General features: G+C 54.3%; 10 protein-coding genes across 10 annotated transcripts; 4 read left to right on the plus strand and 6 right to left on the minus strand.

Annotated features, from left to right (window-relative positions):
* Positions 1-259: 259 nt before the first annotated feature.
* N7474_009679 (AAA family ATPase SEC18) lies at positions 260-3,012 on the minus strand (the record flags this gene model as incomplete). The annotated part of the gene is made up of 3 exons (XM_057201089.1): positions 260-2,230; positions 2,283-2,598; positions 2,651-3,012. Coding segments are annotated over 3 exons (2,649 nt in total), but the record flags the coding sequence as incomplete, so codon positions are not given.
* A 286-nt stretch (positions 3,013-3,298) lies between these two features.
* On the plus strand, positions 3,299-4,413 carry N7474_009680 (uncharacterized protein; the record flags this gene model as incomplete). Its single annotated transcript, XM_057201090.1, has 2 exons — positions 3,299-3,306; positions 3,354-4,413. The coding sequence occupies 2 exons, from the start codon at positions 3,299-3,301 to the stop codon at positions 4,411-4,413; spliced, it is 1,068 nt and encodes a 355-aa protein (XP_057049077.1).
* A 184-nt stretch (positions 4,414-4,597) lies between these two features.
* Positions 4,598-6,343, minus strand: N7474_009681 (protein arginine methyltransferase RmtB; the record flags this gene model as incomplete). Its single annotated transcript, XM_057201091.1, has 4 exons — positions 4,598-5,345; positions 5,396-5,633; positions 5,687-6,091; positions 6,148-6,343. The coding sequence occupies 4 exons, from the start codon at positions 6,341-6,343 to the stop codon at positions 4,598-4,600; spliced, it is 1,587 nt and encodes a 528-aa protein (XP_057049078.1).
* Positions 6,344-6,534: 191 nt separating this feature from the next.
* Positions 6,535-7,794, plus strand: N7474_009682 (Mo25 family protein; the record flags this gene model as incomplete). The annotated part of the gene is made up of 3 exons (XM_057201092.1): positions 6,535-6,700; positions 6,754-7,232; positions 7,291-7,794. 3 exons carry the CDS (start codon positions 6,535-6,537, stop codon positions 7,792-7,794), a joined length of 1,149 nt encoding a protein of 382 aa, XP_057049079.1.
* A 533-nt stretch (positions 7,795-8,327) lies between these two features.
* Positions 8,328-10,784, plus strand: N7474_009683 (putative TBC domain protein; the record flags this gene model as incomplete). The annotated part of the gene is made up of 1 exon (XM_057201093.1): positions 8,328-10,784. The coding sequence occupies one exon, from the start codon at positions 8,328-8,330 to the stop codon at positions 10,782-10,784; it is 2,457 nt and encodes an 818-aa protein (XP_057049080.1).
* A 1,018-nt stretch (positions 10,785-11,802) lies between these two features.
* Positions 11,803-12,342, plus strand: N7474_009684 (aminoglycoside phosphotransferase family protein; the record flags this gene model as incomplete). The annotated part of the gene is made up of 1 exon (XM_057201094.1): positions 11,803-12,342. One exon carries the CDS (start codon positions 11,803-11,805, stop codon positions 12,340-12,342), a length of 540 nt encoding a protein of 179 aa, XP_057049081.1.
* A 1,219-nt stretch (positions 12,343-13,561) lies between these two features.
* N7474_009685 (uncharacterized protein) lies at positions 13,562-15,028 on the minus strand (the record flags this gene model as incomplete). The annotated part of the gene is made up of 1 exon (XM_057201095.1): positions 13,562-15,028. One exon carries the CDS (start codon positions 15,026-15,028, stop codon positions 13,562-13,564), a length of 1,467 nt encoding a protein of 488 aa, XP_057049082.1.
* A 654-nt stretch (positions 15,029-15,682) lies between these two features.
* N7474_009686 (uncharacterized protein) lies at positions 15,683-18,417 on the minus strand (the record flags this gene model as incomplete). Its single annotated transcript, XM_057201096.1, has 4 exons — positions 15,683-17,218; positions 17,278-17,679; positions 17,753-18,103; positions 18,181-18,417. The coding sequence occupies 4 exons, from the start codon at positions 18,415-18,417 to the stop codon at positions 15,683-15,685; spliced, it is 2,526 nt and encodes an 841-aa protein (XP_057049083.1).
* Positions 18,418-18,866: 449 nt separating this feature from the next.
* Positions 18,867-23,933, minus strand: N7474_009687 (mitotic regulator LTE1; the record flags this gene model as incomplete). Its single annotated transcript, XM_057201097.1, has 3 exons — positions 18,867-19,127; positions 19,177-23,473; positions 23,545-23,933. The coding sequence occupies 3 exons, from the start codon at positions 23,931-23,933 to the stop codon at positions 18,867-18,869; spliced, it is 4,947 nt and encodes a 1,648-aa protein (XP_057049084.1).
* A 711-nt stretch (positions 23,934-24,644) lies between these two features.
* N7474_009688 (M13 family metallopeptidase) lies at positions 24,645-27,133 on the minus strand (the record flags this gene model as incomplete). The annotated part of the gene is made up of 5 exons (XM_057201098.1): positions 24,645-24,722; positions 24,775-25,175; positions 25,229-26,824; positions 26,872-27,047; positions 27,117-27,133. 5 exons carry the CDS (start codon positions 27,131-27,133, stop codon positions 24,645-24,647), a joined length of 2,268 nt encoding a protein of 755 aa, XP_057049085.1.
* Positions 27,134-27,759: the final 626 nt, after the last annotated feature.

The following is a 27,759-nucleotide window of genomic DNA, read 5'->3' on the forward strand; positions in this document are numbered from 1 at the left end:
TCTTTCTGGTAGGAGGACGATGGATGGAGGCTGATTGGGGGACTAGGATTGATACGGTCTATCTCCAATATACTGTGCCGGAATAGTAATGTGTTGCCTCTTGCATCTTTCGACAGGAAGATCCTACTATCTACCTAGGGGAATGAAGATTGAGGACAGCTATCTGTATTTAAGTTGCCAATCAAACGATCTAATGAAAGGGGCACCACCATGATATCCAAGATCTCAGCCACACCTCGATATAAACCGCCGACTAACTATTCATCAGTCTCTTCGAGCTCGATGGGCCGGTAACACCAGTCTCTCCAGACTCGATGGCCCGATTACCGACACCAGTCTCTCCGAACTCCATCGCCCGATTGACGACACCAGACTCTTCGAGCTCGATGGCCCGGTTAGCGACACGGACAAAGCGTCCAACCTTATCAGCATCCTGCTTGGCGGTCTCAATGCCCAAAAGAATCTTCTTGATACCAACGCTGAACCTGGAGTCATCCATACCGCCGATATTGTCCAGGGCCGTTTTGATCTCCTGCGAGTCAAACACTCCGGAGTGCTCCATGATAAGCCGTAGCTCGGATAAGGACCTGACGTTCGGGACCATGATGTCCGAATTGAACGAGTTGTAAATGTCCAAGTCCTTCATCAACGCACGCTCGGTCGTCGTGGCCAGGATCAGCAGCCGGCGTCCATGAGTAGGGTTCTTTCCGAGGAAGACCATGAGGGCTTGGAGCACGCTGTTGCTGAACCGGGGGCCAATGGGCACCCAGTCGATGATGCGCTCGATATTGTCGACGACCACGATACTCGTCTGACTCTTGTACGCGCTGTCGAAGATGCGGTTGATGTGCTGGATCTTTTGTACCTCATTGAAGCCAACCATGTCCTCGGGGCTGATGAGCTTGATAAAGGGGAAGCCAGAGTCGATGGCAATGCGCGCTGCAAGAGCAGTCTTGCCGCTTCCCGTGGGACCGTGCAGCAAGACCGAAAAGAGAGGCGTCGAGTCAGCCTGCCCAACCTGCTTCACGAACAATTCTCCTTCCCGGAGGATCTCATTGATGGTGTCCGAGTAGTGAATAACGCCATATTGAAGACGGCTGGAAAGTTCCTCTTCCGACACACCGAAGGCAGGCTGCACTTCAGCGAGAGCTTGGTGGAAATCAGCCCGGTTGACCTTCATGTTCACCACATCTTCGTTGATGCTAGCCATCGTGCCCACTTTGACGTGACGCGAGAAGGCAAAGGACGAAGCCGACTTGACTAGACCCGCAATCTCAGCACCAGAAAAGTTCTTGGTCAGGTGCGCAAGCTCGACCAAGTCGACATCGGTATCCATCACGTTGTTGGTGCGCATCTTTTCAGTGTGGATCTTGAGAATCTGAGCTCGACCACTCTCGTCCGGAAGCGAGATCTCCATGTGCACCTCCAGACGTCCAGGGCGCAACAGGGCTTCATCGATCATGTCCAATCGGTTGGTCATACCGATCAGAAGGATATTGTTCAGCTGGTCAACGCCGTCGAGCTTTGACAGAAGCTGGTTAACCACGCTGTCGCCCACGCCGGTGCCGCCACCTGCTCCGCTGCCACGCTGTTTGCACACTGCGTCCAGCTCGTCAAAGATGATGATGTGGAGACCACTCTCGTCGCCCTTTTCTTTGTACTCCTTCTCGGCATCTGCGAACATCTTTCGAACGTTCTCTTCCGATTGGCCGACGTACTTGTTCAACACTTCAGGACCGTTGATGATCTTGGGCTCTCGAGCGTTGAGCATCTTTCCAATTTGCCGTGCAATCAGCGTTTTACCCGTTCCCGGCGGGCCGTAAAGTAGCAGACCCTTAACGTGTTGGATGCCCAATTTCTCAACCAGACCAGGAGGGAAGATTCGGGAGGCAAAAGCACGTCGGAATATTGTGCTGAACTCGGAATCCAGACCACCAATGCCCATATCCTCGAACTTGAAACCGGGCTGAATAATGGAGTTTGCCGCTGGGCGGCGGTTGGAGGACTTCACATTGATACCGGTCTCTTTATCCCTGAAAAAGTTCAATTGGGTGTGCGTGGTGAGGATTCCCCTGGCCAGGCCATCCGTCTCCTCCAGTCCAGAGCTGAGATCGATTTTCTCGGAGGTCAGATCCACTCGCTGGACAGTCTTGACATGTAACAGAAGGGGCACGTTTGCAACATCTAGCAGGATTCGTTGTCCAGGGGCGAAGATTTGGTTATTGAAAGCCTGGGTGCGTCAGCAAAACGTTCCTCAAATCCTTGTGATATCCATAACTTACCCGGATCACTTCACGTCCCAGTACATCCTGATCATACGGCTCTTGCGGCCGCTTCTTCACCGATGCAAAGCTGACTTCGATATCGGCAGACCCCAAATAAGCCTGTCCCCCTTGGCTGAACGGATCGTACAGCTGCACTTTGACCATGTCTCGCAAACCAATATTCGCCCATGTCCGCTGGGGATCCGACATGCCGATCCGGCCGGGAGGGAAGCCATCAAGGGGACGAGCGGAGAGAACGAAGAAGTCATTGATCAGGACGAGGATGTCACCGCGGTCTCGCGTAGGCGGAATATCCTGCGGTGAAACGGCGACGCTGCTCCGAGTCAGTACCTAATATTTTCTGAGTAACATGAGAACAAACATACAGATTGCCAAACGTATAATTGGTGTCCGGACTCTTGTCTGGCTGCAAGGTCCAGGTCTGGCCACCACCGGGTGGTGGTCGTCCTCCGACCGGCATCCTCGGCGGCATCTGTTGCTGTTGTGGTGGTCGTCCCGGCAGTGGCGGGCCTCCGTATCCCCTTTGATCAGCAGACGCATCAGTCATCGGTACATCGTTATCGCGGGTAGGGTCTGCATTTGCTGCGCCGGCCAGGTAAGCGCGGCTGTGATCATACCGTGGAGGGGCTTGATTGGGATTCGCATAGCCTTGCGGAGGCGGGCGTCCGCCATCTTGTCGACTTCCGAAGGGATTGGGTACCGAAGGGAGGTTGTTTCGATTAAACATGATGAAATGATGTAGTGGTGTGGTTGAGGAGGGAAGCTATCGAGAGGAAGGGAGGTCACTCTTTGGCCACTGTGTCTCGAGCGAGCAGGCAGCAAGCGTCGATCGGATCCAGGCAGGCCAAAAACGCTATAGGTGGAATGGAGAATAATAAATGGTATTAAGAGTCAAGATAGAAGAATCGACGGATGAATGTGAACGGGGAAGAAGAAGAAGAGCAGGAGTTGGGAGTGGCCAAGTACTAACTTCTTATCGATAACCACCTTGACTCCTTCACCCTCTCGCCACCATGCCTCTGTATGTCGACCCCGTAGCTTTCCCCGGTTCTTACTAACGAAATACAGCCATCTCCTCGGCAAAAAGTCATGGAACGTCTACAACCCAGAAAGCATCGCCCGCGTCCAGCGCGATGAGGCACAAGCCAAGGCCCGCGAGGAGGAGGATGAGCGTCGCATGCAAGAGGTCGACGCCGAGCGCCGCGTTCAGATCCTCCGCGGTGAACGTCCATCCACTCCCCCTCCACCGCCGCCGCCTGTATCATCCGACCGAGCCCCCCGATCAGACCGCAAGGCTACCGATGACACGGGCGGATACCGGAAAAGAAGACGTCTCGCGGGCGAGGACGACACGGACCGCGATATCCGTCTAGCGCGCGACGATGCCGCGCGAGCAACTGCGAAACGCGACGAGCTGGTTCTCACCTCCCGCCGTAAGGATAGTGATGTCCAAGCACCGCTCGTAGATGGCGCAGGCCATATCAACCTGTTTCCTGCAGCGAAACCAAAGGCAGAGAAAAACCCAGAGGCCGAGGCCGAGGCTTCGCGGAAGAAACGAAGCTATGAAGATCAATATACCATGCGATTCTCGAATGCGGCAGGGTTCAAGGAGATAGCGGGGCGGAGGCCGTGGTATTCGTCCGCAGAGCAGGACGCTCGAGCGCCAGCTTCCATGTCTGAAAAGGATGTCTGGGGAAATGAAGATCCCCGGCGCAAGGAGAGGGAGAAGGCGCGGATGGATGCGAATGATCCTCTTGCGGCTATCAAGCGCGGCGTGAGGCAGCTGAAAGCCACGGAGCAGGAGCGGAAACGCTGGAATGAGCAGAAGCGGAGGGAGATCGAGGCCTTGAAGGCTGAAGAAGGGCAGCGGTCGAGTCTGCGCCGTCGGAAACGGTCACCATCCGCAGGCAGTTTGGAAGACTTCCAGCTTGACGCGCCGGCTGGACGGGAGTGTGACGATAGGCATCGGCGGAGCACCCCCCATCGACATCGGAGCAGCCACCGGGATCGTAGTCGAGATCGCTCGCATCGGAGTCACCGGCACTCCTCATCGCGAAGTCATCGCCATCACGACGGAGCCTCTGACAAAGATCAGCGCTCAAGGAAGACAGAGAGAGGCAGAGCTTAGGCGCATTGGCTTATATTTTACATGTACCAGGATACCCTATTATTTTTGAAATTCAAACAACCCCTTTCAATGCAACTAGACTTTGGAAACCATAGCCAGGTCATATATCTCGCTGGGTATAATCCTCTATCTATCAAATAAAAAGTAAACTGGAAAGAACATCAACTTTTGCACCTCTATTCCTTCATTTCAGGTCCCATTTCTGGGCGCCTTTCTCGCCATCGCCCTCCCACTGAATATTGATATCCAACAGCCGGGACGCGGCCTCCTTCTTCTCGTAGCCGACTTTGCCCGTGATAACCTGGCCCTTCTTGAGGGGCCTGGGAGTGTGCTTCCCATGGTCAATCAGACAAATAGCCTGTTGCCAATGAGTTTCCGTTCCATCCGGGCCGGTAGTGAAGGCGACGATGCCCTTCTTCTGCATATCTGCTGGCACAGCCTCGTCTGGGACGGTAGACTCCCTCGAAGGCATGAAGAAGATGTCGAACCAGATCGTCCATCCATCCAGTGCGTCAATATCTTCCTTCAAGGTGACTTGGAAGTCCTTCAGGAACGTCAACTCGTCAACGGTGATGGTGTGCAGCGGAAGCGGGAGGAACACCGTAGAATCGCCAGGCGTGGATTTCGGCTGGATGCTGCGCACAAGAGCCTCGTCATAGATATTCATGAGCATGCTCTTCATGTCGAAGCCGTACACGTTGTGCCAGAAGGAGATGTGCGATGCGACGAAATCTGGGTCTGCGAAGGGCGCGATCCGCAGCGTGGCGTGCGAGGGGACCATGAGACCGTCCGGGGCTAGGTAGCGGTCTCGGGCGTAGATGACGGAGTCGAACATTGCCTCGAACAGAAGCGCATAACCCATCCATTCGGAGATGATGATGTCGACCTGCGGCACGGGGAGAGTCACCTCTTCGATCTTGCCGCGGATGCATCTTTTCAATGTTAGTGGTATACCAAGAGTGTATTGAAATGGAGCACTTACGTGATGACATCGCCCAGTCCATTGGCGTACACAATCTCCCTGGCGCGGTCGATGATGTTCGAGTTGTCGACTGAGATCACCTTCTTCGCACCCGCGCGAGCGCAGAACATGGACAGAATGCCGGTGCCGCAGCCCACGTCCAGAACCACCTTGTCCTTGAAAAGGTGCTTGTTGTCGTAGACGAAATCGCGGTAGGAATCGGTCCGCACGGTGTCCTTCAGCATGGATTCATGGATTCCTTGAATAGACAGATAAGCCAAGGTGCCAAGCCATCCTGGGGTGGAAACATACCATTGTAGGAGTAGGATACAAAGTAACCATCTTCGGCCTCCTGGATTCTATCCACCGTCTGGGCAGACGGAGCATTGTCAAGCTTTTCCTCTTCCTTGGACAACTGGTCCTCCATGGACTTCTGCACGGCGAGCCTATACTCCGAGAACTGGGTCTGAAGACGCTCCAGATCCTCCTGGAGCGCGAGCACCTGGCGCTCGGCTTCGGTACCGGGGGCTGCGTCTTCGCCCTGGTCATCGGCGATGTCATCCAAGCTGTACAGAAGGGCGTCGTCTTCCAGTACGGGTTTGAGGTAGGCATCGTCGTCGAATTGGGCCTTGGTCGAGACATCGGGTGTCTTGTTCCCAGACTTGACTTGGGTGCGAACATAGTTGACCAGCTTGATCATGTCCAGGAAGTCCAGGCCTGCAATAGAATCCACAGTTAGTTCGTTATCTTTCGGGAGTTGACGCAATGCATACCGAGGTCCTTCTGGATCTTCACCAAGTCGAAATTGTGCTTGTCCTTGCACTCCTTAAGCATGGAGCGCACATCGGGAAACACTTCGCCAGTGAAAAGGCCTACAACAGGCTGCGACTCGTCCTCGGGCTCGAGATCCTCCCAGCCCTCCTCGTTGCTAGAGTCCGACGAGTCCGACACGGAAAGAGAGTCAGCCATTATTGTATGGTGCAAATAGTAAAATGTTTAGAGGGGCAAGAACACGATCAAAAATCAAAAATCCTTATCAGGGCTAATTATCAGTTGCTGCCTCAGGCTGCCACTCCCCGTTGCCCCGGTCTTTGTTTATTCATCACTTCGCATCATCCGTTCGGTTTGCAATAATACCTACATCCCCCACCCCCCAGACCATGTCTTTCTTATTCGGCCGTAGCCGGTCGCGGCAGCCGGCCGATATTGTGCGGGCCACCAAGGACCTGCTGCAGAACATTCAGGACTCCCCCAATGCCCCCAAGCTCGACGAGGAGCTGTCCAAACAGCTCACCCAGATGAAACTCATCGTCCAAGGCACACAAGGTTGGTCTCTCCCCCCTCTAGTCGGATTCTCTTTAACACCTTGGACACTCTAGAGGTCAACACATCCCCAGAACAGGTCCACGCCCTGGTCCAAGTCACCCTGCAAGAGGATCTACTCTACGAGCTGTCCCGAGCACTCCATCTACTCCCATTTGAGGCGCGGAAAGATACTCAGACCATATTCTCACATATCCTCCGCTTCCGACCAGCATCTTATGCTGCCGACAAAGACCCGCCCGTCGTCTCCTACTTGGTCCACCACCGACCCGAGGTCATCATCGAGCTATGTCGCGGCTACGCCCACCCCCAGAGTGCCATGCCATGCGGTGTCATTTTGAGGGAAGCCCTCAAATACGATGTTATCACGGCGGTCGTCTTATATGATCAATCGAACGAGGGAGAGCCCGCTGTGCGGCTGCCCGGGCTGAAGCCCAGCGTGCTGCAGAGTGGGAACGGGGTGTTCTGGAATTTCTTCGAGTGGATCGACAAGGGCAATTTCGAAGTGAGCGCAGATGCGTTTACGACATTCCGGGTAGGTTTAGATTCTGCCTTGTGCCCGGCTACATGGTTCGCTAATTCCTCTGCTACAGGAGATCTTAACGCGTCATAAAAGCCTCGTCACTTCCTACCTAGCCACCAACTTTGATCTGTTCTTCGGCCGATTTAACAACACCCTAATACAGTCAGACTCGTACGTGACCAAGCGACAAAGCATCAAGCTGCTGGGCGAGATCCTGCTGGACCGGGCCAACTACAGCGTGATGGTGGCATATGTGGAGAGCGGGGAGAACCTCAAGCTGTGCATGAAGCTATTGCGGGATGACCGCAAGATGGTGCAATATGAGGGGTTCCACGTTTTCAAGGTGTTCGTGGCCAACCCGACCAAATCGGTGGCGGTCCAGCGCATTCTCATTAACAACCGGGACCGGCTGCTGCGATTCCTGCCCAAATTCTTGGAGGACCGGACGGACGATGACCAATTTATGGACGAGAAGAGCTTTCTGGTACGCCAGATCGAGCTGCTGCCCCGGGAGCCCGTCGAGCAGGCTCGGCCACGCCCGTCGCAGTCGGTCAACGGGACGGCGGTGGCATAGTTAGGTCGATAGCGATGTGATGATGATCATGAATGAGTCGGTTGGAATGGGTATAGCAGCCATGGGCGTTTGAGGGATTCTGTACATGGAATGATTTTTATTTTATTATCAGCTGTAGCAACTACTCTACCTGCGACTTGCTAATAATAAACCGATCTACTATAAGCGTTAGCGCACTCCACATTATTGAAACACAGCGGTCAGTCACCCTGGTCCATTTTCAACAACACGATAGTATGAACCGCAACTCTCATTCTTCCTGTGGAATGAATTGATCCCTCCCGCCAAGCCCGTTGCCTTGCCTCCTTCTTTCTCTTCCTCTTCTGTTCTCTCGCTCTCTCCCTCAGCGAACCGATTCTTCCCCATCCATGTCGTGGTGTTGAGCCATGCTGCCTGAATCGCTACTAGTCACTCCTTTCGCCTCCTGATTGTGTAATTATCGATTGCCCTTCCTTGTCGTCCCCTCGCTTCCCCCTCCGCGCACCCTTTGCGCCCAGCCTCACCACCGCCCAATTCCTGTCGGTCATGCCGGGATGATGGTGGATAAAGCTTCTGTATCGTTATCGCCTCGGTCGGTCGCCCGTCCGGTACACGCCGTGCCCTTCGCAGACACCATCACCGTCGACGCTCCCGCGACTCGATCCTTGTCCCTCCCAAGAACCGCCGATGATGCGCCCGCGGGCCCAGATGGTCGATCGCTGAGCACAAGCGCCGCGTCAACATCGCCCAACCCGGTCCGTTCAGCGCTGAAGAATGCAAGGCAGGATTCGGGCCTCATGCCCTCGACGCCGACAGGGGAGGACAGTCGTAGCCGACGGTCGGAGGATAATCGCTCAGCACTCGGTGTGCCCTCGCCCTCGCCCTCCCTACGCAGTGTTCCCAGTATCGTCGTCAATGATACGGACTCCCGTCCCAGCTCGCGCCCAGGCTCGCGATGGTCCGAACGCAAATGGAGCGCATTGAGGAAGAGGTCCGCGGAGTTTGATGCGAAGACCAGCTCCGAGCCACCCCCGCCGCCGGTGCCTCAGATCGAATCGGCGTTCAGCGGGATCAGTCTCGATATACCGACGGGGAAATTGGATGATCTGGGGACGCAGGCGTTGAAATTCTCCAACAGTGGGAGCCTCCTCGTCAAGGATAGATCTAAGCGCCCGCGGCCCAAGCAGCCGGATCGGCAATCTACACAGCGGCAAGATTCTGAGAGGGCGCCCGCTTCGTCCATCGCTCCGAGTGTTAATGAGGATGGGAATGGTGCTCCGAAAGTGACTCCGCGACCTGCCCGGCCGCAGAGTCTCCTTCGGCCCCGGCAAACAAGTCTGCAATGCCGCGCTGTCTCGGCAGACGAGGATATGCTCTCGCGGCGAGTTCGTCTCATGTATGAGAAGGGTGAAGATAATGTTACCGACTCGGAAGTTGCCCAGGCCATGGCCATGGAAAATAGTGTACTGTGGGAGGAGGGTGCGGCCGAGCCTTCTGCTCAGACGAACGGGGAGAAGACAAGGCCCTCCACTGATACAGAACGTATTAGGAGGGCGAAGAGAGAGGAGGAAGAACTCTCTGGAGGAATTGAAGATTGGAAGAACGTCGGCGCGGCCGATGTGGATCGGTATGGCTTCATCCGCGCGCCGACGACGACGAAAAACCCCGCCGGCTCGGAGCTCAATCCCCTCCAACGAGTCACCACAAGCCTTCTTCTGGCCTCTGAAACGCCGCGGCGGAAGCATTCCCTTCGGCCAGGGTCTGGCAATCGCTCGTTGCTTAGCCGGTCTCCAAGTCGCAAAATGAGCCAAAGCTCCCTATCCAATCGTCCTTCTTCATCACAGAGCACGCAAAGTGCGCCAATACGGCGCTCAACGTCTCGCTTACGCACCGCGGCGAATCATCTCCCTCACAACCGAGACCGGAAAGTCAAGGACGAGGCGGGTGATATGTTAACGCTCCCGTATGAGGTTCCCGAGAACGAAGCGGAGGACTCCCCGATGTCCCGGACGGTGCGAAAGAAGGAGTGGGATCGCGAAGATAAATGGACGAAAATGGCCAAGCCTACCAAGAAGCGCCGGGATGGCGGTGGCATGACATTTGAGTTCGACACGCAGAGCTCGAAGGTAATCGAACGGACGTGGAAAGGCATCCCGGACCGATGGCGGTCGACAGCATGGTACTCGTTTCTCGAGGCCAGCGCAAAGCGGCGCAAGGACAGTCCCTCGGAGAGGGATCTTATTGACGCCTTTCACGAATATCAGTACGTCTCCTCGCCTGATGACGTTCAAATTGATATCGATGTGCCGCGGACTATCACGAGCCACATCATGTTCCGGCGACGGTATCGTGGTGGCCAACGACTGCTCTTCCGGGTGCTTCACGCCATGTCTCTATATTTTCCCGATACCGGCTACGTGCAAGGTATGGCAGCTCTGGCAGCTACGCTTCTAGCCTATTATGACGAAGAGCACGCCTTCGTTATGCTGGCACGGCTCTGGCAGCTCCGAGGACTAGAGCAGCTATATAAGGAGGGGTTCGCGGGACTCATGGAAGCCCTTTCCGACTTTGAACGGGAGTGGCTGGCAGGTGGTGAAGTCGCCACCAAGCTGAATGAAGTCGGCGTGCCACCTACAGCCTACGGGACGCGCTGGTATCTCACTCTCTTTAACTACTCCATCCCGTTCCCCGCACAGCTGCGGGTATGGGATGTCTTCATGCTCCTGGGGGATGCAGAAGACGCCACTGGGTGGCCGTCCACCTCATCCGGGAAAAAGAAAGAAGCCTCCTCCGCCCCGTCTGCCAGCTCTTTCGGCCAGGGACTGGATGTTCTACATGCCACATCTGCGGCTCTTATCGACGGCATGCGCGAGATCATTCTTGAGTCCGACTTCGAAAACGCCATGAAAGTCCTCACCAGCTGGGTGCCTATCAAGGACGTGGAACTGTTCATGCGCGTCGCCAAGGCGGAATGGAAAGTCCACCGCCGCAAGAAATCCCCTCATTCTTAATTTTTTTATATACCCCTTTCTTTTTTCGCTTACTACTTGTCTACTACTTGTGACTACCACTACTCACTCCCACCCTAATCATTGTCCATCATGGTCCCCCTGTCTTGACGATATTGACTTCACTGTTCGATTCTGATGTCTATCCATGCTATACTCCACCAACCGCTTCCCCTAATGGCATTCCTCCTTCCTCTTCGACCAACACCGGTCACTCCTTGTCCATTTGCTTTTCCCTATACTTCAAGGACCGTCAATCCGATGCCCCGCGTCCACCTATTATTATTCTAGACCGTTTTTTTTTTTTTATCCTTTGTCGTCTCTACCCTCCCCTATCCTATCTGCTCTCAACCCTTCTCAACCCTTTTCCTTGTTCCTGTTTTGATTTCAATTCTCTTTGTGCTTACCTTTACCACCTTTTGGCTGGGCCTAGAGGTTCTTGTTGGCCGGGGGTCCCTCCCCTATATTATTTTTAGTATTATTAAGTGTCAATGAAATAAAACTAGAGTTTCAAGAGATTTCATTTTCTTATTCGCATATTTTCGTCTCGAGATTTGGAATCTAGCGCTTCGTACAGTGTCAGCAGACTGATGCGGCTGACGTTTGGAGGAGGTCCGAACGCATTAAGCCTCAATCTTATTGATCATCCTAGTGCTTCATTCCTTACTTCTAGTGGCAGTAGTGTTAGTAAGTCCGGTGTTTATATCCTATCTTTCCCAGTCCTTGCATCGTGCAGATCTTATTCATCTTCTTTCCCTCGTGTGATCGAGCAAATCTCCTAAAGCGCCATGTCAGAACACCACGGTATAGTCAAGCCCACAGAAGAGAATCCGGCACCCTCAGATATCACATCTGCCTCATCGGAGGAACTCTCTTCTGTGGGCCCTGAAAGGGGGTGGTACCGACGCGGCAATGTTTTTATCAAGAGAAGCATACGGCCAAGCGAGTACATAACGAATATCCGAGAGGAGACTCACGTCCCAGCTTTGGGAAAGGAAAGACTCCAGAATGAGGCAGAGGCATGAGCTTTATCCGACGCAACACCGATATACCTGTTCCGACGCTGTACGGTGCGTTCGAGGTCGATGGCTCGTACTTCGTCATTATGGAGTATATCGAGGGTGTCGACATGAAGAGCCTTACAGACGATCAGAAAAAAGTCGTCGAGGTCGAACTCCATCAGCATCTGGCGACTCTGAGGAAACTCAAGTCCAATACTATCGGTGGTCCTTCGGGCATTGTTATTCCACCCTATCGAGTGATGAGATATTCAAAACATGATCTCTTACCAAGGAGACAGTCCGAGAGTGATGAATTCGTCTTCTGCCATAATGACCTGTCGCAGCCCAATATCATTGTTGATCCGGAGACATTGAAGATCAACGCAATTATCGACTGGGAGTATGCGGGCTTCTGGCCTGAGTACTTTGAGGGTCCGTTCTGGGGGAGATATGGTCCGTCGGTGGCGATTCCGCATCTAAAGGAGAAGGACGATACACCAAAGCTGCTGCAATTTCTGGGACTTGAGGAATTGTATACATGGCATTCCAGAAAGGAGTAAATTTAACGTAAGGTTACCTCGAAGTGAAATTAACATCCCCCAAAACTCGCATTAGCCGCTTTTTCTTTTCCAAGAATTCCCATTTCCATTTCCATCCACTTTCACCTTCAGCTTCACCAGAGTCTATACATACAAGGATAGGAGGCAGACAGGTCAACTCAACAGGCAAACAGCCAGGGATACAAAGCTGGAATCCCTGGTAGGAATCATAGGCGTAACGTTCCTCGAGACCATTGCGTTGAGAATGTCCGTTGTCTCGGCCATTTCGACGATATTCATGGCCTGCGTTCCCCGGAGGGCGGTGGGCAGAATGGCTGATGCGATGGGGGGAAAATGCACTGTTGGTGATGATAGCAATAATCACATTGGCTTGTTAGTTAGCTAACTAATTGTATAGAAAAAGGAAGCGAGGATCCTGTGTTGAGACCGAGTGAATGTTTTGAGATGAGATGGGTATATGATGAGATAGACAGTTGTAGCGCCTTCTTATGATTTGGTCTGTCTCTGTCTCATGGATAGCTTCTATTCAACTCGTACAACCTCATTCGGCCGGAGGATATTTGTCCCCGGACCTGATATGTGGTATGTTTAATCAGCTGGCTAACTGCATGGTGTGGAACATGAATAATCTAGATCTTGCTTTGTGCTGCGTTATACCCTGGATTTCTCAGGAACAGGTATAGAGTAGATTGGCTAGACGATTGTAAGGACGGACGCTGTGATAGGAGCGTGCTTTGATAGCTGTCAATATAGCCTAGCATTCCCCCAATTTGGTCAAGTTGTCAGTCATGCAAGCTGATTATTATTTCGTCTTTTACCTCGGACTGGCCATTGTACAGAACTCAAGGTGTAAGTAAGCCTTCCGTGGACCCAGCAGGTCATGACTATGTAGAACAAACAGCAATACAGTCAGAATTGTACAACAGCTTTAGAGGACGTATGAATCGAGATAATTTAGCAGGCGGTCCAGCCGCCTGCCCGGAAAGTATAAACATACACAAGACTCATGATAGCAAACATAATGCACATGCCGTGGGCCGCTGTGTGCCGAGAGGAAAAATATTGGTATCTATGCGGGTACAGAATAAAGGAAGCGCTCGGGTTTCTTGATCCATGGGGCCTCAAGAATGGACATATGAATAGGGGTTTTGCGTCGGGTAGAATGGTGCGGGATGTGGTCTGCCTTACCACCCCCAGGTTGAGCGTTATGCAGTTGTTCTCAGACAACACTTTTGTTGACTGAGGCGGCGGAGGAAATGTCATTGGACGAGGACTGGTTCTTAAAGCGGCCAGAACGAGTGCTTGAGCCTTTGGTCCGCGAAGCAGCAGATCCATTGTCGGTGTCAAATGGGTGTTGCTGGTCTTTAGTATTCAGATCCGGAGTTTGACTGCCAGTTTCGGAGTTGAAGTCACTGCCTGTTAATGTGTCTGGCTCCTTCTTGAGAGTAGGGCCATCTGCCTCAGCCTTCGACTCGCTCGGCTGCTCGGAAACATTCTGGTCACCAGCTCGTGGTTCCTGTGAGTTGGGCACTTCGCTATCGGCTTTAATATCCAACGTGCCTGAGTCCGTCCTGCGAGCTGGCGGTGGAAGAACCTGGCTATGCATACTCTGAGACTTTCGTTTCCGACCTGGGGAGCTCTGGTTGTCGGACTGGAGGTAGGAGGGGGTACTTGATGACGGCGTCTGTTCACGTTGAGCCTTATTTGGCGATATATTGGAGGAACGACCTTTAGCTGGAGGGACCCAGTGATGAAAGGAAATTCCAGGAGAAGAGCGACGCGGCCGGCTTTCCGGCTTGGCTGGGGTTGCTGGAGCCTGGAACGTGGCTGATCCAGACTGTGTGGCGCTTAGCTTGGTCGTCTGGCTCTGCGGCGGAATTGCACTGACATCCGGCCGAGGCAACCGGGTTCCTGCAGCATCAGCTGGGTACGGAGGCCCAAGCGGACGTCCGGGAGCTGGCTGCGTCGAGGAACTGCTCATGGTTGGCGGCTGTGGGAGACTGCGATCACCCACCGGGGCTGTAGGTTGGGGTTGCTGAGCTGCATATGGAGGTGCGGGAAGAGTGCGCGTTGAGGAACCGGGACGCTTTGGTTCCCCGGGAGGACGCTGAGGTGGGTACTGTTGCGATGGCACGGGCGACGGGTTGGTAGTTGGAACCTCGTGCGACTGTAGCTGAGCAGAAAACTGAGCGCCTGCAGGGGGAGTGGGGGTATTCGATGTCTGCGCTATATACTGGCGAACAATCTCCATGGTGGACTGGGCATTCGCGCCTCCACCGATACCCGCGAAGATCAACGGGATCATTTGCGGCGGAACGCCTGCATGCAGCGAGTCGGCCAGCATAGACTGTTCGATGCGGCGCTGCTCCAGCCTCATTGTCTCTTGGCGAGTGCGTTCCTCTTCCTGTGCGCGACGATCCTCCTCCGTCTTGGCCTGGAGCCACTGCTGCACGGAGTGTTCATTTCCATAAAACGTTGTCACGGGCGGCAGCCGGTTTGACATGGCTGTGGTTGGTGGAAGCGGCAGCTGGGCACCATCCGGCCGGGGGAGATCTCGATGTGACGAATTCATTAGGGATTCACACAGGTGCGGCGAAGACCGCGGTGTGGGCATCGAGCGGCGAGGCGCAGAGGAATCATTGAAACCGAGAGAGTCACTCTGGAAGAGCTTCGCAGTAAGCATCATCATAGGTCGAGGAATGGGGTAGTGGTGATGGCTAACATGTTGGAGAAGGAAGAGTAACAAGAGCGAAAATGAGGGCGAGAGTGTTGAGGGAAGAGAAGAGAAAGAGGGCGCTGCTGTTACCAAATGAGGAAATAGTAATCTGCGCCGATCTGGACTTGCCCGAACAAGAAAAAGGCGTAGCCTAACGGACTCCCGTAAACAGTATTCCTCCGTCGAGCACAGACACCCTCCGATTACGTGTGACGAATCGGGGGGAGCAGAAACCAACCAGAAAGGATCACTAGTGCTCAATGGGGAAAATAGTACGTAGTCATTGCGACTATACCGAGTCGAGAACAAACGAGGGCCACACTCACACTCACGGATCGGTCCGCTGGGTTGAATGGGTTGCAGTAGATTATTATTAGTGGCAGTGACTCGCATCTCTTACTTCTTCCAATCATCGCCGGCCCCATATGTTGGCTGGCCGGGTGGAAATCCACCGGGGCGTCGCCGATCCCACGGGATAGGGGCCGCTAGTTAAACAAAAGACCAAGGACCGTTACAGGCCTAGCGGTTTGAACTTAATTGGGGCCTACTCGAGCAATCCGTGATATACGACCTAGCAACATGGGTCATGTATCAACTCTGCATTTCGTCACTGCCAGTTATGTTCTATATGTCGCTGCGGTCAAACCGACTCAGCACTTCCGGCGGGACGGTGGGAATATACTTGCGCGCTCGCTCGCGGTTCGTCCCGCCGAAGCCAGCGCCATAACTAATCAACATATCGGTGCTGGTCGGCAGGGAGAAGGGGAGGAAGAACGTGGGGTCGAGGAAAACGCCGCGCTGGCTTGAGCGGTCTTCGGCCCCGGTTACGACAGCAATACTAGCGGGCCGGGAGACCACCGAGCCGGGGGATGCTGTGACGCCGTGCTCGGGAGATGTGGTCGCGGACGGAGCCTGCTGCTGGTTTTTTGTGGGCGTCGTGGGACGAGCATCGCCCGCTCCGTCAGGCGCCGGGGCAGCGGCTGCTGCATTTTGCTTTTCGATGAGGATCTTCTGCTGCTCGCGGGATAACAGGGTTGGGTCGCGTTGTAACTCGAGCAGAAACTTCATTGCCTGCTTGGTGAGACCCTTTTCGCCGACTTCTGGACGGTACGACTTCACGGCTTGCAGGAGCTGCGCGGGAGTAAGCCGTTGCAACTGCAGCAACGTCGTCACCAGAGACTCGTGGTCGTCTCCAAGAGAAGAAAAACATTGCAGCCATTGAAGCAGCTGGATGACCGGTGCCAGGTGTCGTCGCGCAGAGTCCATCGTCGTCTCGCCAGTGCTGGTCGTGGACCCATTCTCGTAGTGTTCGGGCTGCCGGTTGTTGCTGCGCGCCCAGTCTTCCAAGGTGGATACATTCATGCGAATCTGCATGGCTTTGGTCCGCGCAAGATAGCGCTTCGTGCTCATGATGCGGTTGAAAAGCTCCGCGCCAAGCCAGTAGAGGAGCTGAGAAAGGATCTGGGTCGTGATGACGGAGTGCACATCGTAGAGATCGAGCACGAACAGAGTCGACGAGAGCAATGAGTTGATATTCCGGGGTGAGACCTGCGCTCGCCGGCGAGGGGAAGGTGGCCGGAATCGCTTCTCTGCAGGCTCAGGCTTGGCTTTGTTTTTGGAGCGGAACAGCTTCCACTCGTTTTGGAATGCAATATCCTCCAGGCCGGGGATGGTTTCATGATCCAGCATTGCCGCATCCAGGATTTTGTTCATTCGGCGTTCGGCATCCCGAATGATAAGAACGAAGATCTCGTTGATCAGTTCCGCCAGATGGAGCTGGAACTGGACCGTCGCCTCCACTAAACCTGCATCTTTCTTCAGATAATGGAGCAACAGCGTAGCATTGGAGATCCAGAATGCTTGCATGGTCATGTCCCATTGGTGGCGTTCGACAACATCATTGATTTTGTCCGTTGCGGAGGTGAGCAGAGTGGCCAACAGCTCGGGGCTCGCGTGGTAGTGTGCATAACGTGCACTTAGGAAGATGAGATTCGCCGGCACCGGCTTCTGGGAGGGAGTTCTTTGGGGCGTCATGTTGGTGATAACCATATCCAAGATGCGCTCCAACTCGTGATCTTGAAACACAAACATCTGGTCGTTCAGACACCTGTCCCAGGCAAATTCTTGCTGCTCTTCCTCCAATTCATCATCATCTAGAGTCTGCGTCAGGATAGAGTAAGCAGGAAATTTTCCATCCATATTACAGCTGAAGAGCTCACCTCCAACTGCTCGTCCATTCCAAGACTGGACAAGTCGACTTCCAAGTTGAGTGCGCTTTCCTCCATCATCATGCGGCGCTTCATTTCATTTTCCGCAATCTCCTCTTCGAACCGCCCGTGTGCCAACCCGTCGTCGTAGAAATCATCCTCAATGGCAGGACCAAAATTATAGCCATTCTCATGGAGATACTCGGAGATCTCGCTGCCCGGCTGTGCAAAATCCAAGGCCGTGCCTCCAGACGAAGACTTGATATCCGGAGACGCGCCATGATCAAGAAGGAGCTTCGCAATCGTCTTGTGTCGGTTTGTCATCGCCCACATGAGCGCGCTCCACTGGTTGCGATCCTGCTTATCGACAAAGGCGCCCGCGTCAATAAGAGCAGCGACCACATCATAATGTCCCTAACGCAAGCCCAATTAGCCTTCTTTCTCCGCGTGCTTTCCCTTCGTAGACAGCAGGAGTGTTATGACCCACAAAGCAACTCGCATAAATCAACGGCACCGTCCCTTCCTCGTCAGGTAAATTGACATCAACGTATTCCTTCGCCAGTCCCTGCACCAGCTTGCGTACCCGTTCCACGTCGCCATTGCTCGCGGCCATATTCAAGGCTTTCTGTAGAGTCCGCTTCTTCTCGACCTCGCTCAGTTTCTCATTCGTGGCGATACTCTCCTCGTCCGCGCCTAGCGAGTCCCCTTCGCGGTGCGCGGCTTGCGCGGCAAGCATCTCCATCAGCCGGGCATCGCTGTCCTCGGCATCGCGACCGTACCGCAGCTCGGGGTCATTGTCGTGGGAGTGGTCATCGAGCGCTAGGCTGAAGGTAAGAGGCTTCGCGGCTACGGGGGTGGTCAGGTATTGCGATTGTCCTGGTGAGCGGAGGAGCCAAGGTGTTAGCAGCTAGCTACCCAGAACATCTTCGAGGCAGCGGGCACGCGGGCACTCGTTGTTGAAGGTGGGGACCAAATAAACGCACCTTGCCAGGCATCGTACATCTCGGTCTCGTGGAAGACCGGCACCGAGCGACGGTCATCCAGCGACTTGGGCAGGTCATCGGGCAGCTGTTCGGTGGGCGACGCGGGCGGGCCATATTCATCGACCTCAACCTCCTCCGAAGCCCCGCGCCGTGGCTCGGGCGTGTCCATCTGGCAGTCGAAGGAGTCGAGCGAGCGTGAGGCAGGACATCCAAGGAGATGTCGAATGGTATTCTCTCTCTTGGTCCTGTGATAAGTCAAGAGGGGTGGCCCTCCTCGGTCCGGCTTTGGGGTTTTGAGGTGGAAGGAAGAAGAGTGAATGCCCAGGGCGGTCCGCAGGAACGGGGGCCCTTGATGACGCACTATTCGGTACGCTCTAGCTGAAACCTGTCCCCCACTCTACCTAATAATGTATAAACAGTTGAAGAATGGATTATCTACTAAGCGACCGTGATATATCTCCCGAATTCCAGGCTCGAAAATGCAAGATGCAACGCTCCAACGAAAAGTGTGAGATGAAAAAAAGGAAACGGCCACAAGGATGGACAAGGGTGGATGCAAGTATAAATACAGAAGAGATGCGGTAAAGCGAGGGTATATGAGAGAAAGAAAGAATCAAATCAAAAAAGCTCTTTACTGCGAGCTTGGATCTCGTCTTCGGGAAGTGACGCGATCCACAGGCACCGCTCGACGATGCCCTGGATGGGCTCGAACCGGTACTTGGTGCTGGCGTCAATCAGCCGGAGAAGGTTCTTAACAATCCGGGCGGTGGTGCGATAGCGCTCGAAGTTGACGAGCAGTCCACCGGCATTGCTGGGGACTTGGGCTGGTTTCTGCGCGTTGTAGGTGAGGTCGTGCACGTACAGACCTGTGCAGAATTGCTAGTATCCAAGATAGTATCAAGGGAAAGGGGGAGGCAAACATACCGACGAAAGGGATGCAGCCTTCCTGCAAATTGGCCGTCTCCATCTCAACGCGAAGATCATGGAAGTTGCGAACCGGCTGAATCAAACACTCCATGTCCTTAAACAGACGCCGGTCCTCCGCAGGGACAAGTTGCCAGGTCTGCTGTAGCCGCGTGCAGTCCGACGAGGACAGTGCAACGGTGATCTGGAGCATGGTGGCATAGTTGCACATCCGGCGCGCATGCACGGCTGTGTGGATGTACTTGGTGATGGTACGCGCGCGCTCGTGGAGATCGCGCGTGAGGACAATCTCCGACAAGACCCATCGCACCATGAGGTTGAAGCGGCCGACGACCAGGTCAATGCCCTTGCGCTGATCGCGGAGAAATTCGACCCAGTTGCAGACGTTGGGGGACCCGTTGCCCCATCTCATCTCGACCAGGTCACGCCAGTCTACTTCGCTCAGGGCTGCCATTTCCACCAGTGTCATTTGCTGTGCCAGAACCTGCGACTCGCAAGCCAGGATAAAAGGGACATGGTCGGGGTCCATGTTGTGGTTCTTTTCTGAAATGAGAAGAACGTCAGTGGAGAAATGCTGCACAGGCCTCGGCCGTGAGCTGCGGTTTTCCCCTTTCTTCCGCCTGGGAGAGGTATCAGGCGTCAAGGGCTGGGCCTGGAACAAGACATTATCCAACGGCGATGCACAAGAAACGACAGAGCCCGGATGTTGAATGGTCATCGGAGGAGACGGGGGATGCGCCAGCGGGTGAGGCGGGATATCGACGGTAGATTCACTTAGGCTGTGCATACCGGTAGATCTGCGTGCCTCGGCGACGTCATACGAATCAATCACGTCAATGTCCGAAGAAAGAGCTGAAAAGCGTTTCGGCGTCTCTCTCTTGACCTCTCGAGGTGCCGACGTGGGGGCAGTTAAGCCTCGCGGAATGCGTCGAATGCTCTCAGTCTGCTTGACGACCTGAAATGATGGATGTGATGCCAGCTCGGAAGTATCCCGGCTTGAGCTGAGACTCAGAGGGCCGCCGTAGGTATCGGTTGTCGGTGCCCGACTTGTTGGGGGACGTTTCATCGACTCATCAGCCAAACCCCGTTCCAGAAGAGGAATAGAGTTGTAGGACTCCTCGGATTCCGCGACAGAATCGGAATAGGGTCGAGGCGGTGCCAGACGTCCAGCAACTGTGGAAAACGCCGACTTGTCTGTTTGTGGCCTCCGGGCAAGCACGTCTTTTCCGGCTCCGGATGGAGTCAAGGGGTGTTCTCGGTGCCCCCGAGTTCCTTGCTCCGTACTGGATACATCTCCCCACTTGCCTTCCAGTTTCAACAAAGCAGATTCAATGCCACCATCAGGATCATCGGGAATCTGAGCAAACCGCGCAATAGCCGCTTCAAAGGACCGCCTCAAGTTCCGCGCAGCACCTCTATTAAGGAGAGAGTAGCGAGGGTTGGGAGGAATGAGTGTAGACTGAGGCCTAGAAGCATCACCACTTTCAGTTGGAGCATTGCTGTCCAATGCGGACCCATCAAGGGTGTAATCAGAGACCATTGATCCACGAGCAGATGGTGTCTTGGGCCCATCACCAGTCTGCATCTGGCGCAAATTTCCACCGGGTCTCCGACGCAGGGGTGGCCCAACTGGCTTTTCTAATGGCGCGCTCGAGCTGAGAGCAGATTGGCCTGCTTCGCTACCCATGGAAAACCGGTGTCGGGAAATCCCGCTTTGGAATGAGGCATATTTCCGAAGCCGAAGGGAAATGGAACTTTTCTTGTGAGGAGTGAATCCTAATTCGGTAGAATGAGATCTGCTGGGTGTGACAGGCCGAGTAGGATGAAAGAAGCTTAAGCGTTGAGGGGTTAGCACCTGGTCCTCGTCGTCATCTTGGGTTGGCAGAAACGAATGGTCGTCTGTTTGTTCGGATTTCTGCGACAATGTGCGTTCTGACGATAAATGCCATTCTGAGCCTGGAGGAGTATGACTACTCTCAGGGTAGGCCGCAGAGTCCGGACCAGCCCCCGACATAACGGGAATATCAAAGCCAGTGTCATCACCGACAAGGACAATCGACCCGCTGCCTGCAGTAAGTTCACTCCTTGTTTTCAAGCCCCCAGCCACTGGAGTACGCGGCGAATTCGGTTCAGTGATATTGGATGAAACCTCTTGTACGGTGATCTGCAACCCCGAAGTACGTGGGTTGTGTGGTATGTCTTGTGCCACGTCTTCTTCCATCGCTTCACGAAGGCGATATTGCTTTAAAACTTCGTCGCAAAGAAGATCAATGCGAGCTGGACGCTTGGGTACGGACGCCGCCTTCCGGTCTCGGTATAATTCAGATCCAAAAGTGACGTTTGTGGGCAAGGCGGACGTTTTGCTTCGCGTGGGCATGGCGATTGGCTCGGGGGCATTGACAATTCGCGCCGAAACACTCTGTCCGCCATTTCTGGTGTGTAACGCCCGCTTGATAGATCCAATGATAGTCCTCATTCCAGAATTGGAGGATACCAATTTCGACGACACATCCGATGTGCTTCTGCGGTCTGGAGTTGCGATGACCGATGGTGGGGCCAAAGGAGGAGAATCCGGTGCCATCATTGTCATGTATGATTCTGCGGGTGGATAGAGCTCGCCACGGATAAGACCAACGGGGTCAAACACTTCTTGCGGCGCAGGGCCCGCTGAAGCTGCCTCTGCTGCAAACATCGGGCCGCGATCATCTCGCACCGAATCTGAGAAGCTGCCGCTCCTCTTATGTCCATGTCCATGGAAAGCATGATGACGTGAAAGGATTGGTGATACCGGCGACTCGTGCGGAGAAGCCGGAGACCTATTTGACCCTAACTGCACGGGCCGTGGTGCTTTGACCCTTGACAGTGGCACAGATTGACGTTTGGGGGATTTGGGAGGCAGCGAGCAGGACAAGACCGGCGTGCTCTGGTCGCTTTTGGTGGAAAAGGGTATACTCCGCTCAGTCGCAGCAGAATCATTCCGGTCATGCTGCGTTGGTGGTATAATTTCATGGACGTTTGTGTCTACAGAGAGGAATGATCCGGAAGGGGTGAAAGCAACCCGCTGGGGGGGTGCAGCATCGCCGGGGAGCTCGACCTCGGTGCTTCCAGGTGCAAGATTCAAGTCTGGGTCGTTATATGTGTTGGAGAAGTCGGGGCCGGGCCAATACACAGAGCACTTGCCATTCCAACATCGTTTCAGATCAATGAGGATCTTGAGATCGCTCATACCCCCATGGTTTCGAGACTTGACCTCCTGATATAGGCTGTTGATAGTGTCACAAAAGTGGGTCCGTAGATCGTAGTTGGTGACAAAATCATCGACGAAGTAGTTCAAGATCCAGTGTCGAAGCGCGGCAAAGGTGCGAATCCGGATGATCCGCCCATCGTCTTGCAACCGGTTAATGGCCCATTGCAGGCGTGCAAGCAGAAGAGCCAGAAGATGGCCCGTGGAGAGATATGAACGGAAAGTGAGGAAGAAGTCCGACACCAATTCGTAGTCCATGAAAGACTCTGACGAAATCTGCGCAACAATCCGCGCAGGACTTGCGGCGCTGATGTCTTTCGTGCCGGGAACATATCGAACAACGGCTCCACCGTCCATTTGCGACACCAGGGTTTCGTAGATAGACGGCTCAACCGGTCCCTTCAACTCGTGGACGACTGAATTCCTCGGCACGGGCGAAGCCCTGCCGAGATCAATGGCCGCCGTACCCGAAAACATTGAGATAGCAAAGGATGGGTGGCCACGCGAATTGGAGTCCCTGTCCCTGCCAAATGGGCTTGGAACGCGAGATGGTAGGGGGTCGACCATGCCACCCAACAATGTGGAGTTGCGGAAATTGTCAGATACAGATGTTCGCGTATAGACGGAACTCTGCAGGACAGCACTGCCTTCAGTGTTGAAACGGGGAGTCCCAAGCCGGTAATGAGGGATGGGCACCTCAAGAGCCTGATGTCCCGTTTTCCCATCTGCAGACCTGGGCCGTTCCTCGGATCTATCGATGACGATCCGCAGCTCTCCACGCCTGTCGGCACCAGACACGGACTGCTTGTCCGATATTGTTGAAAACGAATTCGCTCGGCGGCGCTGGCTTGTATATTCGGGTTGTGCGGGCTCGTAGTTTTGCTCCGGCTTTTCTTCGCGGGCGGGGGCACGCAATTCCGAGAGCTGCGAACTCGACCATCTCGATGGATCATCTCGAGCCAGATTTCGCGGTTGGAGGAGTCCATTATTCGCTTGGGCAGGGGAAAACTTCGGTGGTGATACGCGGTGTGCTTCCTGGGCCGGGTTGACAATCGGTCTAGACGGACAACCGTCAACAAGCAGATCCAAAGGGATAGTTAGGGATATACAGGCCGAACACTATCGTACCTTAGGAAGATCTTCCCGTTCTGACCAACGCTGCCTACCGTAAAGTGGCCTGCTCTCCTCCCCGGCGGAGGACCCGGAGGGTTCCGGTGCGTTTGAGACCGTTGTAGAGCATCCTTCCGCAGTCGTTCCTTGCTGTCCCTGGACCGAACCACGGTTGTTGCCGTCCTCTCGCGCTTCGCCTTCAGTTCCAGATTTCGTCTGATCGGGTCACCACTCTGGGCGACGGTGTTGGCGCGGCGTAGCTTCGATGTCGCAAGCTGGGCCTCTCCGCTGCGCGTCCGGTTCAAGGCGGTCAGCTCGTCGACTCGGGCCTGGGGCGAGCCGGTGGAGGTCTCCTTGAACAGCACCGACGACGGGGCTGGATCCACGGCAGAGGGGAAGGGTTCCATGGCGGGCGCAGGCTGGGGAAGACGGGTTTTTGCGCGAGCCGCTCGGCCGGGGAGCGTAAAAACCCCCCCGGAGGAATTTGGTGAGGAGTGGCTGCTCAGCTAGCGAACAGGGCGAGGCATCCAGGACAGAGGGAGAGGCGCGACATGACGGAGGATGGAGAAGAGAAAGAAAGACAGCAGAGAGGGCAAGGGAACCGTTCGTTAGTAGGAGGAAGAAGAGGCGACAGCTCTGTTTTGGGTGGAGCTGACCCGACGCGGTGGAACCAGGCTCCGTGGTTCGTCTACTTCGTCCCGAGGACCTGAGAGGAGACTGGAGTATACGTGGCCGACGGGGTAAATAAACAGTCGGACATCTACTATGGACTCCATTTGCGACATTTCCTGGCTCTCACCACGAATAATACTCTGCCCCGGTTTCTGCCTCTTCCGACCTGTCTCAGCCAGCGCCAGCTGAACGACAGCTCCGGTGTGGCGGGACTGTCTTTTGGGGCCGAAGGTGATAGGTCACTCGTGCCCGTCCCACCGCGCATCCTTTCGCCTGGTCTGTTCCGGGACAAGCGAGAATTAGAGGGATTCGTCGATTGGCCACCGTTAGCTCCACTTAGCTGGTTATTATTGGGGAGCAGGACCGTTGGGAACTGCTATCTACGGGTGACCATGGACTAGACAGGTCTAGGTGATAAATGCATTTAATTCATGTACGAACGATCATCACCACAGCTTGCACACCGGCTTCTTCTCGGGGCACTGGAACGCATCCTTGAACTCGCGCGAGTTGGCCATGGTTTCCTAAATTCAGTCAGCGTGTGTTTCTTTCACGGAAAAACCGGGGTCCCCTCACGATGATCCGCGCCGACACGGGCGCGTGCGGGTCGTTGTAGATGGACTGCTCCGCTGCCTCCCGGGTCGTCTTGCCGCACCACCAGTTAGCGTACGAGATAAAGAAGAGCTGCTCCTTGCTAAACGAGTCCAAGCCCGGCAGATTTGCGTCGGGCTTGGACTCGTCGCGTTTCTTCCACGCGTGGAACGATGCAGTCACGCCGCCGGCATCGGCGATGTTTTCGCCCAGCGTCAACCGGCCGTTAACGTGGAGCTGCTTGTCGTCAGTTCCGGGGACCGTGAAGTTCGAGTACTGGTCGACGAAGCACTGCGCGCGCTCTTCGAATGCTTTCACAGTCTTCTCGTCCCACCAGTTAGTGTAGTTCCCCGTCTCATCATAATGCCGACCAGTGGAATCGAATGCTAGCCGAAGGTGAGTATGAGATATGGAGGGAAACGGCATCCGGCATACATACCGTGGGAAAGCTCATGGCCGCTCACGGCCCCGAACGCACCGTACGCCAAGTACAAGGGAGCAGTGGGACCGTAGAACACCGGCGGCTGCATGATGCCGGCAGGGAAAACAATCTCGTTCCCAGGCGGGTTGTAATAGGCATTGACCGTCGGTGCGGTCATGCCCCATTCGTCGCGGTTCGTGGGTTTGCCCAGCTTAGCCCACTCATTGCGAAGCTCGAATCGCTTCGCAGCTACCTCGTTCTCGAAAAAGGCGTCCTTGGACACGTCAAGATCCTCGTAGTATTTCTTTACATCCTCGGGATCCGTCACGTTGGGGCTCTTGGTCGGGTAACCGATCTTCTGGACAATGTTCCCGACCTTCTGGATGCCCAGCTTGCGAACATCTGAAGACATCCATCCAGTTTGGTGCAGGGTGAAAACAAATCGCTCCTTGATGTCAGAAACAATCTTGTCTCCGAGCTGTTTGGATTCTTCGGAGAAGGAATCTAGCACGTAGAATCGGCTGAGTGTCCAGCCGAGCCCTGAGTCGAGACGTCGAACACACTTGCGCCATCGTTCCTCCGAGGCAGACGGGTCTTTTCCTGCGAGCTCGTTCTTGAGTCGCCGAAGAGGTGTGATCTTGGGGTCTTCTATGGTGTCCACGAACGATTGGATGACTTTCCATTTGAAAAACGCCAGAATGGTATCCCGAGACGTGTCTTTCAAGATCTCGGATAGGGACTTCATATATGACGGAGAGCCGACGATCAAACGATCACCTTTATAGCCAGACGGTGCCAGTTCCGATAGTATATCGGCAAACGATATGTCCGGCAGTAGCGATTTGGTTCCTTCGACGCTAAGCGGATTGTAATATTTGGTGACATCTTCCTGCGTCTGCGTGTCCGGAGTCACACGTGCGAGTTTCTTTTCGAAGGAAACAACATCGTTAGCGTTGTTGTTTCCGGCAACTTCTCCAAGGACCTGTTGAACAACGTCGGTGTACTTGGCAACGGTCTTGGTATCATTGTAAAACTCTCGCGCGGGTAGTCCGATTTCTCGAGGCGGCGTCACGAAGATAGCCAGATTATCAGGGTCCCGATCATCAGGATTGACACCGAGTGAGGTGAGAGCATTCACACCCAGTTTCATGAGATACAACACTGCGTCCGTCAAATTGTTCTGAGCATCTCCAGTCTTCGCAGGATAGATCTTCTCCAGCTGGGCCAGTATATTATCCACGGGCTCAGTGCCGCGCTTACTGATGGTGTTTTCATCCAAACAAGCATCGTACGCAGCCTTGAGTTTTTGGAAATTGTCTTTATCGGCCGGCTGTGGGGGGTCTGATTGCTCCAGAATATGGCGGAGGCGGGTCTGCGCATTCTCCGACATGATTGTACCGGAGAAGATCGATCCCTGGTCGGGGCGCATGTCGTGGCGCTCGCGCCAGCCACCGCAGACATATTGATCAAAGTCGGTGCAGGGATCGATCTTGTCGTAGTTGGGGTCGAGGTTATAGAGGATCTCGGATGCGGCGTGTATACATTCGGGGGACTGGCAGATCTGCTGAGCTCTGCCAGTTCGAGGGCGCAGGGGAGCTTTGTTGACGGACTTGTCTAGGACAAGTTAGCGGGCTTAGGTTATGGGAATAAGAAGCACTCACTTCTCCAGAGAGTGAACGCAAATATCAGGGCGCCGATCACGGCAGTCCATGTCCCCCAACCCCACCGCCGGGTTCTTTGTTGCTGACGGCGAACAAAGGCATTGTTCTCTAGTATGTGATCATCAACGTCCAACAACATCCGTTCTTTCTCATCCGATTCGAGCGCTTGTCTGTGGCTATTTCGATGATGGTTAGCGACGACCGGAGGGAGTCCATATCAACACCGTCGCGCTAATAAGGCGTACCTGGATGGTGGAGCCATGCTGGATAGATAGACAGATACAGGCTATCTGCCAGTGAAATGTCACAGGTATCGAACACTCTCAGCAGCGCAATGGCCACAGAAGAATCGGCCGTATCAAGAGGTGTACATAGAAGGGCAGCAAGGGCATTTGTTGTTTGGAATGTTGGGGAATGGCGTCACGGGATGGTGCTTAGTCAGGTATAACAAGGAGCACTCGACTCTTGTTTGATACAGATACAATCGCACAGGAGTAACTACATAGTATCTCTCCGTGGCAAGTATCAGGGTAAGCAACTGCTTGTGTGCTTGGTTAAAGCCATTGCAATATGCTTATGAAAGAATACGTGGGCTAACCATTGTGGATGATATATATTTAGTTCAACTATGCAGAGTTCAAAGTGATTAACCTCTCGAAACACGCCTACTTGATTAGAAAAGTTTCGATGTTGATCACCACTCTCATTGCGTTTATGCATAGGGGTTTTAGTCTCTCTAGGAAGGCAAAACTGGTTGCCTTGTCTCTCGACAATGCCCGCAAGAATGTTCTTCTATCCACTGAACTACAAGCTCGACTTGATTGGCATCTGCTGACACCTCTGCAGATATTAGTTAGCTCCAGCATCGAGAATTCCACTGCCTATAAA

This window comes from Penicillium riverlandense (assembly GCF_028828495.1).
Source record: "Penicillium riverlandense strain IBT 135883 chromosome Unknown utg000008l_segment0_segment0, whole genome shotgun sequence".
NCBI classification, from domain to species: domain Eukaryota; kingdom Fungi; phylum Ascomycota; class Eurotiomycetes; order Eurotiales; family Aspergillaceae; genus Penicillium; species Penicillium riverlandense.